Source organism: Panthera uncia, chromosome B4 (genome assembly GCF_023721935.1).
Source record: "Panthera uncia isolate 11264 chromosome B4, Puncia_PCG_1.0, whole genome shotgun sequence".
NCBI classification, from domain to species: Eukaryota; Metazoa; Chordata; class Mammalia; order Carnivora; family Felidae; genus Panthera; species Panthera uncia.
In genome coordinates, this window is record NC_064809.1 from 76,079,786 (window position 1) to 76,092,235 (window position 12,450).

A 12,450-nucleotide genomic window follows, 5' to 3' on the forward strand; every position below is an offset into this window, starting at 1 on the left:
AGGCTTTTCTGTAGTGTACCCCAGGGGCTCACATTTCTCATTCACCAGAGAATCCATCCCCCACACCAGTTTCATTCTCTGCCAGATTGCCGCTAAACTGCCTCTCAATCTGGCACAGTAGAAGCTGTAAAGAGGCTCTCAACTTGGCATAACATGCTGCTCTGGGCTGCGTGACCTTCGATAGGTGGTGTCCCTCTCCTGAGCTTTTGTAAAATGCATAGAGGATAACAATCCCTCCTCAGCCATACTTCACAGGAATATTATGAGGTTGAATGGGGAGGTTATTTAAAAGGCTTGGCATTTTCATAGAGGGAGTTGCTATAGAAACAGAGGCCTACAAGTACTTCAGAGAGGGGGTTTCAGGAAAGGCCCCGGGGTCTTTGTTTCTTTGGGTAGCCAAAATATGGAAGACCCGGCCTCTGACCTGTTTTCAGCCTAACCCTGGGTCTACCGCTCCCTCTTGGTTTTAGGATTCAGCTTCCCTGCAGCATGCCCTGCCAGAGCCAATACCCTCTAGTAACAGGAAGAACGATTTCGCACTGCAGTCTCTAGGGATAGTGAATTGAGCATTTCCAGAGTGTACGTGGCTCAATACCAGCACTGCTTTTCTACTTGGGAGAGAAAGGCGTGCCTGCCAGATTACCAAAGGAAAGAACAGAAGATGAGAGGAAAGGATCTTTTATTTTTATTTATTTTTTATTATTTTTTTTTCAATTTTTTTTTTAACATTTATTTATTTTTGAGACAGAGAGAGACAGAGCATGAATGGGGGGAGGGTCAGAGAGAGAGGGAGACACAGAATTTGGAAGCAGGCTCCAGGCTCCGAGCTGTCAGCACAGAGCCCGACGCGGGGCTCGAACTCGTGAACCACAAGATCATGACCTGGGCCGAAGTCGGACACTTAACCGACTGAGCCACCCAAGCGCCCCGAGGAAAGGATCTTTTAAAAAATAATAATCTGTCAGCAGCTGTTTATTGGGAGTGCGTGGCATGGGTTGAGCCTTCTCCTGGAACCGTGGGAGGAAGTATGAGATTGATTCCTGCCCTCTAGTTTCAGGGGTAACTGTTTGGGGGAGGCGCCGGGAAAGAAGGGTTAAAAAAAAAAAAAAAAGGTGGCCCAGTCAGTTAAGTCAGTTCGAATTTAGCTCAGGTCATGATCTCATGGTTCATGAGTTCGAGCCCCACATCAGGCTCCACGCTGACAGTGCAAAGCCTGCTTGGACTTCTCTCCTCCTCTCTCTCTGCCCTTCCCCCACTTGGGTGCTCTTTCGCTCTCTCTCAAAATAAATACTCTTAAAAAAAAAAAGTTCAGAAAAGGGAGAGCTCAGAGTCATTGGGGATATTTCATTAAAAAGTGGGACCTCAGGGTGAAATTCAAAATCACGCCTCCTTTCTGGGAAGAGGGGGTATATTTGGAGCGTGTGACGGGAGGAGCAGCATCGGTAAGGCCTTAGCTCTTCAGCTCCTGATGGGTACATAGATAGATGTTAGTGGTATCATTCTTTAGACCTTTTTATGTGTCTTACACTTCTTAAAATGGCTCACTGTTCTGTTTTGTTGCTGTGGTGTTTTTTACTGAGATATCATTCACAAGCTAGACAGTTCGCCATTTTCAAGTGTGCTTTTCATTGGTTTCTTGTTCACAGGTTGTGCAGTTGTCACCACTATCTAATTCCAGAACATTCTTGTCACCCCAGTGAGATCCATGAGCAGTGACTCCCCCATTCCCCTCTCCATCTAGCCCTAGGCAGCCACTGACCAACTTTTTGTCATAGATCTGCCTATACTGGGCCTTTCATATAAGTAGAATCCTACAATATGTGACCTTTTGTGTCTGAATTCTTTTCAGGATTTTCAAGGTTCACCCATGTTGTGGCATGGATAATCCTTAATTTCTTTCTTTCTTTCCCTTTTTCTGGGTCCAGATGTGTTTAGTTTCCAAAAAGCTCCTCAAATCATTCTGAAGTTCAGAATGGGTTAGGAAACACTTTTAGCTATTACTATGCTTAATTCTACTATTTGGCTTGGAATAAAGCTAATTTTTAAAAGTTTATCAATAACACCTTACTAGACACTCTTCAGGTAATAATGTATGTATTTTTATTGTGGTAAAATAGATGTAACATAAAATTTAATCATTTTAACTATTTTTTATTAAAATTTTTTAAAGTTTCTTTATTGGGGCACCTGGCTGGCTCAGTTAGTTAAGCGTCCGACTTCAGCTCAGGTCATGATCTCACCATTTGTGAGTTCGAGCCTCACATCGGGCTCTGTGCTGACAGCTAAAAGCCTGGAGCCCACTTCAGATTTTGTGTCTCCGTCTCTCTCTCTGTGCCCCTCCCCGCTCACACTCTGTGTGTGTGTCTCTCTCTCTCTCAAAAATAAACGTTAAAAAAGTAATAATAAAGTTTATTTATTTTGAGTGAGAGATAGCGCGAGTTGGGGAAAGGCAGAGAGAGAGAGGAAATGGGAGAGAATCCCAAGCAGGCTCCGTGCTGCCAACACAGAGCCTGACGCGGGGCTTGAACTCATGAAACCAAGAGTCAGATTATTACCTAAGCCGAAACCACAAGTCAGATGCTTAACCAATTGAGCCACCCAGGCGCCCCTTAACCATTTTTAAGTACCCAGTTCAGTGATATTAAATATATCCACCATGTTGTACAATCATCACCACGATCCATCTCCAGAACTTTTTCAATATCCCAGAGAGAAACTTGCATCCATTAAATGGTCACTCTCCATTTCCCCTCCTCCAGCCCCTGGTAAACTCCATTCTACTTTCTTTCTCTGTGAATTTGCCTATTCCAGGTTCCTCGTAGAAGTGGAATCCTATATCTGTCCTTTTGTGTCTGTCTTATTTCACTTAGCATGATGTCTTCAGGGTTTATCTGTGTTGTAACGTGTATATGAATCTTATTCCTTTTATTTTTTTTTTAAACATTTATTTATTTTTGAGACAGAGACAGAGCATGAATGGGGGAGGGTCAGAGAGAGAGGGAGACACAGAATCCGAAACAGGCTCCAGGCTCTGAGCTGTCAGCACAGAGTCTGATGCGGGGCTCGAACCCACAGACCGCGAGATCGTGACCTGAGCCGAAGTCGGCCGCTTAACCGACCGAGCCACCCAGGTGCCCCTCTTATTCCTTTTAAAGACTGACTGACATCCCATTATATAATGAGAGACCACATCTTGTTTATGCATTCATCATTGATGGACATCAGGGTCCTTTCTGCTTAGTAGTATTTTGAATAATGTATTAATGAACATTCGAGTATGAGTTTTTGTGTGAATACCTGTTTCCAGTTCTTCTGGTCATACACCTAGGAGAGGAATTGCTGGGTCATACGGTAACTTTGTGTTTAACTTTTAAAGAACTGGCAAACTGTTTTCCAAGATGGCTGTACCATTTTACAGTCCCGCCAATAATGTGTGAGGATTCTAATTTCTCTATATCCTTGCCAGCACTTTTTCTTTTCTATGTTGTTGTTGTTGTTGTTGTTGTTGTTCATTATATTCATCCTGGTAGATGTGAAGTGCTGTCTCATGTGGTTTTATTTTCATTTCCTTAAAAACTTTTGATGTTGAACATCTTTACGTGTGCCTATTGGCCATTTGTCTGCTTTTTCTAATCTTTTTTAAAACTAGATTGTCTTTTTACTGCTGCTGAGCTCTAAGAGTCCTTTTCTATTTTGGCTGCTAGATCCTTATTAGATTCACAATTTGCAAATATTTTCTCCCATTATGTGGGTTTTTTTTTTTAACTTTCTTGATAGTGTCATTTTGCACAAAATTTTGAATTTTAATGAAGTCCAATTTATCTCTTTTCAGTTTGGTTGCTTGTGCCTTAGGTGTCACAAATATGACACCGTTGCCTAATCCAAAGATGTGAAGATTTACACTTTTGTTTTCTTCTAAGAGTTTTATCATTTTAGCTCTTACATTCAGGTTTCATTCCATTTTGAGTTAATGTTTGTATAAGATGTGAAGTACAGGTCCGGTTACCCAATTGTCTGAGCGCTAATTATTGAAGGCTACTCTTTCCCTTTGAATTACCTCGGCACCCTTAAAAAAAATCAATTAACGTAGACGTATGGGCTCATTTCTGAATTCTCAGTTCTGTTCTATTGATAGATATGTCTATCCTTATGCTAGCACCACAGTCTTTTTTTTTTTTTTTAATGTTTATTATTTTTGAAAGAGAGAAAGAGAGAGATAGAATGCAAGCAGGTGAGAGAGAGACACATAATCTCTGAAGCAAGCTTCAGGCTCTGAGCTGTCAGCACAGAGCTCGACACAGGGCTTGAACTCACGGACCGTGAGATCATGACCTGAGCCGAAGTCAGACGCTTAACTGACTGAGCCACCCAGGCACCCTGCTAATACCACGGTCTTGATTACTATAGCTTTGTAGTGAGCTTTGAAACAGGGAAGTGTGAGTCCTCAACTTTGTTCTTATTTTTCGAAATTGTTTTGGCTATTTTGGTTCCCTTGCATTTCTATATGAATTGAATATGAATTTTCAACTTGTTAATTTCGGCCCAAAAAAGCAGTTGAAATTTTGATTGGCGTTGCATTGAATTTGTAGATTAGTTTGGGGAGGATTGCCATCTTAACAACATTATGTCTTCTAATTCCTGAACACAAGGTGTCTTTCCACTGGTTTAGGTCTTTTTAAAAAATTTCTTTGAATGATGTTTTGTAGTTTTCAGTGTACAAATCTTATACTTCTTTTATTAAACTTATTCCTAGGTATTTTGTTCTTTTGGATGCTCTTGTAAATGGAGTTGTTTTCTTAATTTCTGGATTGTCTATTGCTAGTGTATAGAAATACAACTTACTTTTATGTATTTATCTTGTATCTTGAATCCGTGCTGAACTTGTTTATGAGCTCTAATAGTTTTGTGTTTTGTTCTTGTTTTTAGTTTTGTGTCTGTGTATTCCTTAGAGTTAACTGTATACAAGACCATTTCATCTGAAAACAGAAATTGTTTTACTTGCTTACTTGCCTTGCCTAGAACATCCAGTACAATATGGAATAGAAGTGGTGAGAGGGACATCCTTGTCCTGTTCCTGCTCTTTGGGAGGAAGCTTTCAGTCTTGTCATTAAATGTGATGTTAGCTGTGGTTTTTTCATAGATGCTCTTTATCAGGTTAAGGAAGTTCCCTTCTATTTCTAGTTTATTGGGTGTTTTTATTATGAAAGAGCATTGGGGGGGCACCTGGGTGACTCAGTCAGTTAAACATCTGACTTCAACTCCAGTCGTGGTCTCATGGTTCGTGGGTCCAAGCCCTGCGTCAAGCTCTGTGCTGACAGCTCAGAGCCTGGAGCCTGCTTCGGATTCTGTGTCTCCCTCTCTCTTAGCTCCTCCCCTTCTTGCACTCTGTCTCTCTTTCTTTCTCTCTCTCAAAAATAAACATTAAAAAAAATGAAAGAGTGTTGGATTTTGTCGAATGCTTTTTGTGCATCTGTTGAGATGATCATGCGGTTATTGTCCTTTATTTTATTAACGTGTTGCATTACATTGATTTTTCACACGTTAAACCGTCTTTGTATTTCTGGGATAAATCCCACTTGATCATGGTGTATAATCCTTTTTTTAATGTTTATTTATTTATTTTGAGAGAGAATGTATGAGCACAAGTCAGGGAGGGGCAGAGAGAGAATCCCAAGCAGGCTCTGCACTGTCAGCTCAGAGTCCGACACGGGGCTCAGTCTCACAAACCATGAGATCATGACCTGAGCTGAGATTGAGTCAGATACTGAACCGACTGAGCCATCCAGGCACCCCCTGTAATCCTGTTTATATGCGGCAGGATTCAGTTTGCTGGTATTTTGTTGAGGCTTTTGTATCTATATTCACAAGGGATATTAGTCTTGAGTTTTATTTTTTTTTCTTATGGTATCTTTGTCTAATTTTGTATCAAGGCAATACTGGCCTTACAGAATGAGTTGGGAAGTGTGTCATCTTCTGTTTTTTTGGAAGAGTTTGCAAAGGATTGGTATTAATTCTTTAAACATTTGGTGGAATTCATCAGTGAAGCCATCTGGTCCTGGGCTTTTCTTTGTGGGGGATCATTTTTTTAATGCAAGGTGCAGAAGAGTATTTATAGTACAATCCCATCCGAGAGAGAGAGAGTCTTTTTAAGGCTGTATCTGTGTGCTTGTATTTACACAGAAAAGTTCTGAAAAGACATACAAAAAAAGATATATAAGTAGCAAAGCTTATCTTTGGGTAATGAGATAGAACTTAAGTCTTGTGCCTTGTATGTAATTACAAGCATGGACTGCTCTATGTTTTTTAAAAAGCCTACTTAAACATGGCCAACATTTGACCATCTGCCCTTTCATCCGCTAGTGAGGTGCTGGTGCTGTGTACTTGCCCCCGGCCTTGTCTCCTTAGGAACTCAGTCTGGTGGGGCCCCAGCTTCACAATCTGCTGCACCCCTTCTCTGTTTATCCTCCAGCAACCCCGAATTACTTGTCAGTCCCTCCAAAACAGCCCGCGGTTGTGTGCTACTATGCCTCCATACATACTATGCTGTTCCCTTTCCCTGCCAACCTTTCGCCTTTTATCTGCCAGCCCTTCCCCTGTTATCCTTTAAAACCCCTTCCAGGAGCTCCTGGGTGGCTCAGTCAGTTAAGCATCTGACTCTTGCTGTCAGCTCATTGTCAGCTCAATGTCAGGTCATTCCAGTTCGGGAGATCGAGCCCCACATCGGGCTCAGTGCTGAGCATGGAGCCTGCTTGGGATTCTGCCTCTCCCTTTTTCTCTGCCCCTCCCCCGCTTGCACTCTCTGTCTCAAATTAAGTAAATGAACTTAAAAAAAACAAAAACAAAAACTTTCCAAATACTAGTTACCTTCCTTTGTGAACACCTTCCAGCTCACTCTCCTCCCTTTCATTCCCTACCCGAAGGGAGAGAAAACTCTCCCTCCTGCTGCCTCTCATACATTACACGTATGTTTGTTATTGAACTTTGTGTTTACCCTGCATCATAATTACTAGCTCACATGTATGTCTTCTCTAAAAGTACAACTTTATACAGTTTCACACAAAATAGATGCTCAAAAGTATTTTGATTGAATTGAATTCGTGAGACGAGAAAAGCATTCTGGGTCGGACAAGCAACGTGAACAGAGGCCAACATTGCGAGTTATTGTAACGTGTACTCATTTGGCCAGACAGGAAGATTCGTGGTGGAAAATATGGTTGAATGAATTTGATAAGGGTGATAATAGAGGCTCTTCAAAGGCAGATGGAATTGGGGCACCCGGGTGGCTCAGTCAGTTAACGTCCTACTTTGGCTCAAGTGGTAATCTCACAGTTCGTGAGTCCGAGCCCCACGTCGGGCTCTGTGCTGACAGCTCAGAACCTGGAGGCTGCTTCGGATTCTGTGTCTCCCTTTCTCTCTGCCCCTCCCCTGCTCATGCTGTCTCTGTCTCCCAAAAAATGAATAAACGTTAAAAAATAAAAACAAAAAAGGCAGATAGAGCAGACTTGGTAGGTATATATTGGTGGAATGAAGAACTCTTCTCACTTAACTTCAAGTCTTTGCTTACATCTTTTTTCTCAGTAGGCGTACCCTGACCATGTCCTTTAAAACTGTCACCTCTGTGTTCCCTCGTCTCCTGACCCCAGCACTCCCCTTCCTTCATCTTCCTCCTTCTTCCATAGCAGTTGCACTTGTATATAATTTACTTGTTCATTGTGTTTATTTGTAGTCTGTCTTCCCCATTGGAATATAAGCTCCCCACACCATGGTAGCCTTGTTCCCTGCTGTTTCCCAAGCCCCTAGATCGTTGCCTGGAACGTAGTAGGGACTTAGGAAACATTCGTTGAGTAAATAAATCCTATATTAATGAACTTCAGCACCTTGTCCAGAGCTGGCCGAGATACAGCCCCGGTACAGTTCAAATGGCTTATTTCTGAAAGAAGGAAAGAAGTTTACAGAAATGTATGAAACTGCTAAGACAGTGCCCACTGTGTATTATGTATATAATCTGGGGCAGGGCAGGGGAGGGAGGTGAAGGTAAGAGAGATGTGGAGCTTTAAGGTTTCTTGCCTTAGAAACCAAATTGGGAAGTCAAAAGTATAAGTATATTTGAGTTTATTTATTTCTTGCCTAGAAAAAATGTTGTTTCATGTGGTGATTAATTCCCATGCTTTAATAATTTCTCTTTTTCTTTCTCCACAGACCTTTGTAGTATTAAACAGAGGGAAAACTCTCTTCAGATTCAGTGCCACGCCTGCCTTGTACATTTTAAGTCCTTTTAACCTGATAAGAAGAATAGCTATTAAAATTTTGATACATTCATATCCTTTTCACAAATGTGGAGTGCGGAAGTTGCATGCTCACTGCTACACGTTTCTGAACTTTGACAGTCGAATTGTATATTAAGTATTTTATCAATAGTGTACTTGACTATCCCACCAGTCAGAAGTGTGAGTGAACTTCTTCCGGATCCTGAGCTGAGCTTCAGCAAATTCTTTTTTCCTAGGATGATATCATGGGAGTCTGGAATTTCGTTGGTATCGTGAAGAGAGACAAATTAAGATGATAACCTGTAACTTTTTAAAGCGCTCAGGCTTCAGTAATTTTATCCTGAGCATATGATTCAGTTCTTTAACGTAAGTCCGATATTAGAATTTTTTGGAAGGCTGCTTCGTTGAGCGCAAATAGTTGAATGAATGCTTTAGAGATCTGCCTTGTATATTTCTGATTTCTTGAGCAGTGGGTATGGAAAGTGTCTGAGATAGTCTCAGATTAAATGGCCTCCTCGGTACAGAGGTTTAGATCTAGATTGTAAGACTGATAATGCATCTTTCTGGTATTTTTACTGCCCTTAAATAGAAAATGCCAATTTATTCATGTGGCCTGCCTTTTTTTTTATCTTATTAATATAGGAGAGCATATGACAGATAAAAATTATGTGATGGGTTTAGCTACTTTGCATAACTTTAAAATTTTATGGTTGGTGTTGAATCTGTCAGTGCTTAGTCCTGTGCTCCCAAGGATAGTGTATCCTCCAGGTAAGATGAGGAAGCAGCAGTTGCAACTTGGGCAAATTGGTTTGCTAATAAGCTTTTGCCACATTTTATTAACTCTAAGAATTTAGTAGCTTGATTCTGAAATCAGTGGTTTACAAGTAACATAGTTCTGACATCTAAAGGTTTATAAGGAATAAATAATTCACAATGGACTTCTTCCCTTTTTGCTGGTTCAGAAGACAATGTCTTCTGTTATGATTCCCGGAAGAAAAACCCAGCGGTAAGAAGTATTTTTTGTTTTTGAAACTCCATTAGTAGAATGAAGATGGTGAATGCCATTAGCAAGAGAGAGTGAGTTAGCAATAAATGAGATATGACTTCTCTGCTGGGTAAAGTGACAGTTTGAGTTTGAATAACTCCCATGCTGACCTAAAGGAGTTTATTTTTTTCTCAGTAGACAAGAACAGAAAGGGCTGAGAAAAATCTTGGGTGGACTGAAAAGACATCAAAGTGGTTTGTTATCCATAAGCATTCCTGGGCGCTTTCAAAATGATCAGATGAATTTACCCCATTATCTAATTTTTAGGGGTACAGCGGTACAGATATCCTTGAAATCCTTCCCCAACAGGCCATAACTGGTTTCCCAAAGTGTGCAAATGCCACACATAGTGGCTGTAGCATTGCCCTCCAAGGACAACTCAGCCCTTTGGAGAACTAGGGAGAAAAGTGAACTGTTATGTTCTAAACCCGAGCTAACGTAACATTGTATATATTGACTATACTTCAATTAAAATTAAAAGTAAACCATTAATTGCATGTAGATTTTCAAGTAAGTAGTTACATAAGGTAAATTAATAAATGAGTACTGAATAATACAGGTTCGATTCAATTTACCTTGTCACCTGATGACTTTGGCATCCAGTAGACTGGTAGCTTTCAGGTTACTGTGTATAAAGGTATTTGGAGGCTTATTCCATAGCTGAGGCTAAAGTGGCAAGAGGGGGGAATGTTTTATCCAAAAGGGGTAGAGCAGTGACAGGCTTTTTGAAAGTGGCCTTCCTGCTGTGTCCACCCACAGTTCTCTGGTCAGGTGTAGATACATATGATGGCATTCTCCTTTCAGGTTACCGATTTAATTCTCATGATACCCAGTGTGAAACGTGTTTGCTTTCTGAGGAAGAAAACAGGCCAGATTTTGTACATTCTCCCTTGACTCTTTTCTACAGTATTTAGCATGATCATTATGTGCACTATTTTGACCAACTGTGTATTCATGACTTTTAGTAACCCTCCTGAATGGTCGAAGAATGTGGAGTAAGTAGCTCATTTATTAATTTGTCTGCCTGCTTGTTTCAAGGATTTCTACTCACCGAATCTTGCTTTGCACAGTTTAAACGTCAAGGGAAAAAAATTGTTATTGCTGTTTTTTTTTCTCCCCCCACTCTTTACTTCACAGAGAGGGGGGAGGCTTCATGTGGAATTTAGGAACTACCCTTAGAGGCAAACTCTAGAAAGAGAAAGAAGAGAAAGTGTGCTCTGGAAGTTACTGCCCTTCACCTCCACCCCCTGCTGTTTTGGCCAGAGCCTTTGACCTGCTCCCCCAGTGCCATCTTGTGCCCTCAGTTAGTCCCTCGTGGCACTGCCTTCTTCTCCAACATGAGGTCTCCTTTTTTTTTTTTTTTTTTTTTTTTTTTGACTTGTCTAAAGTTAAAAATAGCTCTGGGGCCTCCTCACCTGGTTCAAAATTATCACCTACTAGATGGTACCCACAACATTCCAAAATTCTTGGTTTTGTGTTTCGGTAAGTTTCCTTCAAAGCACCGCTTCCCCTTCCTGCCATTCTTTCTGCTGCACTGGCTGTGCCCGTTCTGTTTTGTCTCTGTCAGTCGAAGCTGAATTTCAGGCACCGTAGTTACCTTAAAAGATTCATTCAAAGTTTCTGTCTGTTCAGAACTTACCTCGAGCTATCCGTTTCTTTGACAGGTACACATTCACAGGGATTTATACATTTGAATCACTAGTGAAAATCATTGCAAGAGGTTTCTGCATAGATGGCTTTACCTTTTTACGGGATCCATGGAACTGGTTAGATTTCAGCGTCATCATGATGGCGTAAGTTTGTCTGCTTACTTTATTGACTGACATTCAGGGTGTGATTACGTCTATGTGGTTGTATGCGTGGTTGTGTTGGTTAAGGGCACGTTTGTGGCCAGCTACAAGCAGAGTTAATAGGTAACCATGCAAGGCCACACAGGCTTATGCCTGAGATTCTTGCTTGTGAGGGCTGGGCAGTCTAGGCAGTGACAGCATGTCTATATGGAAGAAGGTAAGCCAAGGCTTTACAGCTAAGAAAGGAAGTAGGAAGTGATTTTTCCATTGGCATGCTCTCGTATTTTCTTCCCCCTTATAACACTGACCAAGGTTTGCACACTGATCACTATGGGGCCTTAGTGAAGACTTGAAATGTTTTAGGTGTAAACCTTAATTAAGCTGAAAATCCATTTCCTGGGTATGTTATATCACATGTAATTTCGTGAGGCTGACCCAGATGTTGGAGACTTCAGAGCACATTTTAGAGTTAAAACATGAGCCAAGGTATCCAAACTGGTCACTTCCTAAGGAAGTACTGACCAGAACTTCAAACTGTTGCGAGATAATAGTATAATTCCCCATTAGTATGCTAGCTGCTCTTGGTAACTTGTTCATTGTTGTTTTAACAGTGAACACGTATCTCTTTGGGAAACTTAGCTGATGATAGAAGAGTTATAACAGACTTTATTATTTTTATCTTCATGTTGGGAAAGCACTCTCTGGTAGAGTAGGGTATAATAAGGGTGTTGTATAGGCTGTGTGTGTGTGTGTGCAAATGTGTGAAAGGTTGAGTGTGTTTGTATATATACGGCCTGAGCATCAGAAAGATGTATTTCACCTGGAAAATGTGAATGAATGAATGAATGGTATGCATTGAATATTTGAAACTGGAACTTTGACTTTCTGTTATTTTAAGGCAACTTCTAGCTTTCCAACATTATGAGTACACCTTGGTGTTCATTTAAAATTTAAGTGTCTTTTGCTAGGCACAGAGCTGGTGACAAAATGGGCACTTAACACACTCTTTGCTTTGATCCCATGATCCTGAGCCCTGCTTTTGTATGTCACAGGCTATAACTTCATCTGTAGGCATGACTGCAAAGATAATGCGTACAACTCTTGGATAAGTCATATATATAGACAGGCACTTTTGCCGTTGTCATCGAGGGAATTATTTGAATGTAAATTTGTTTTTATGGGGATTCTGCCACAGAAATTTGTCTCCTCTTTCTAAGAAATTGTTCGCAAAGCTTGGGGACATAAGCCTTTGATACCTCCTGGCCTTCCTTTTTGCTAAACATAATGAGTGGACTGAGAGTAGTCATTCTGATTGGGATCTACACAGCCCGATGCTGATTAAGAGAGT

At 40.9% G+C, this 12,450-nt stretch overlaps 1 protein-coding gene across 2 annotated transcripts in view; it reads left to right on the forward strand.

The window, feature by feature from the left end:
• The window catches only part of SCN8A (sodium voltage-gated channel alpha subunit 8), a 118,293-nt gene that overhangs the window by 16,447 nt on the left and 89,396 nt on the right, over positions 1 to 12,450 (forward strand). For both annotated transcript variants that reach the window (XM_049625488.1, XM_049625487.1), the window contains exons 2-4: positions 8,200 to 8,318; positions 10,218 to 10,307; positions 10,977 to 11,105. In XM_049625488.1, the coding sequence (XP_049481445.1) occupies positions 8,200 to 8,318; positions 10,218 to 10,307; positions 10,977 to 11,105 (338 nt within the window). The remainder of the gene's footprint in view (positions 1 to 8,199; positions 8,319 to 10,217; positions 10,308 to 10,976; positions 11,106 to 12,450) is intronic.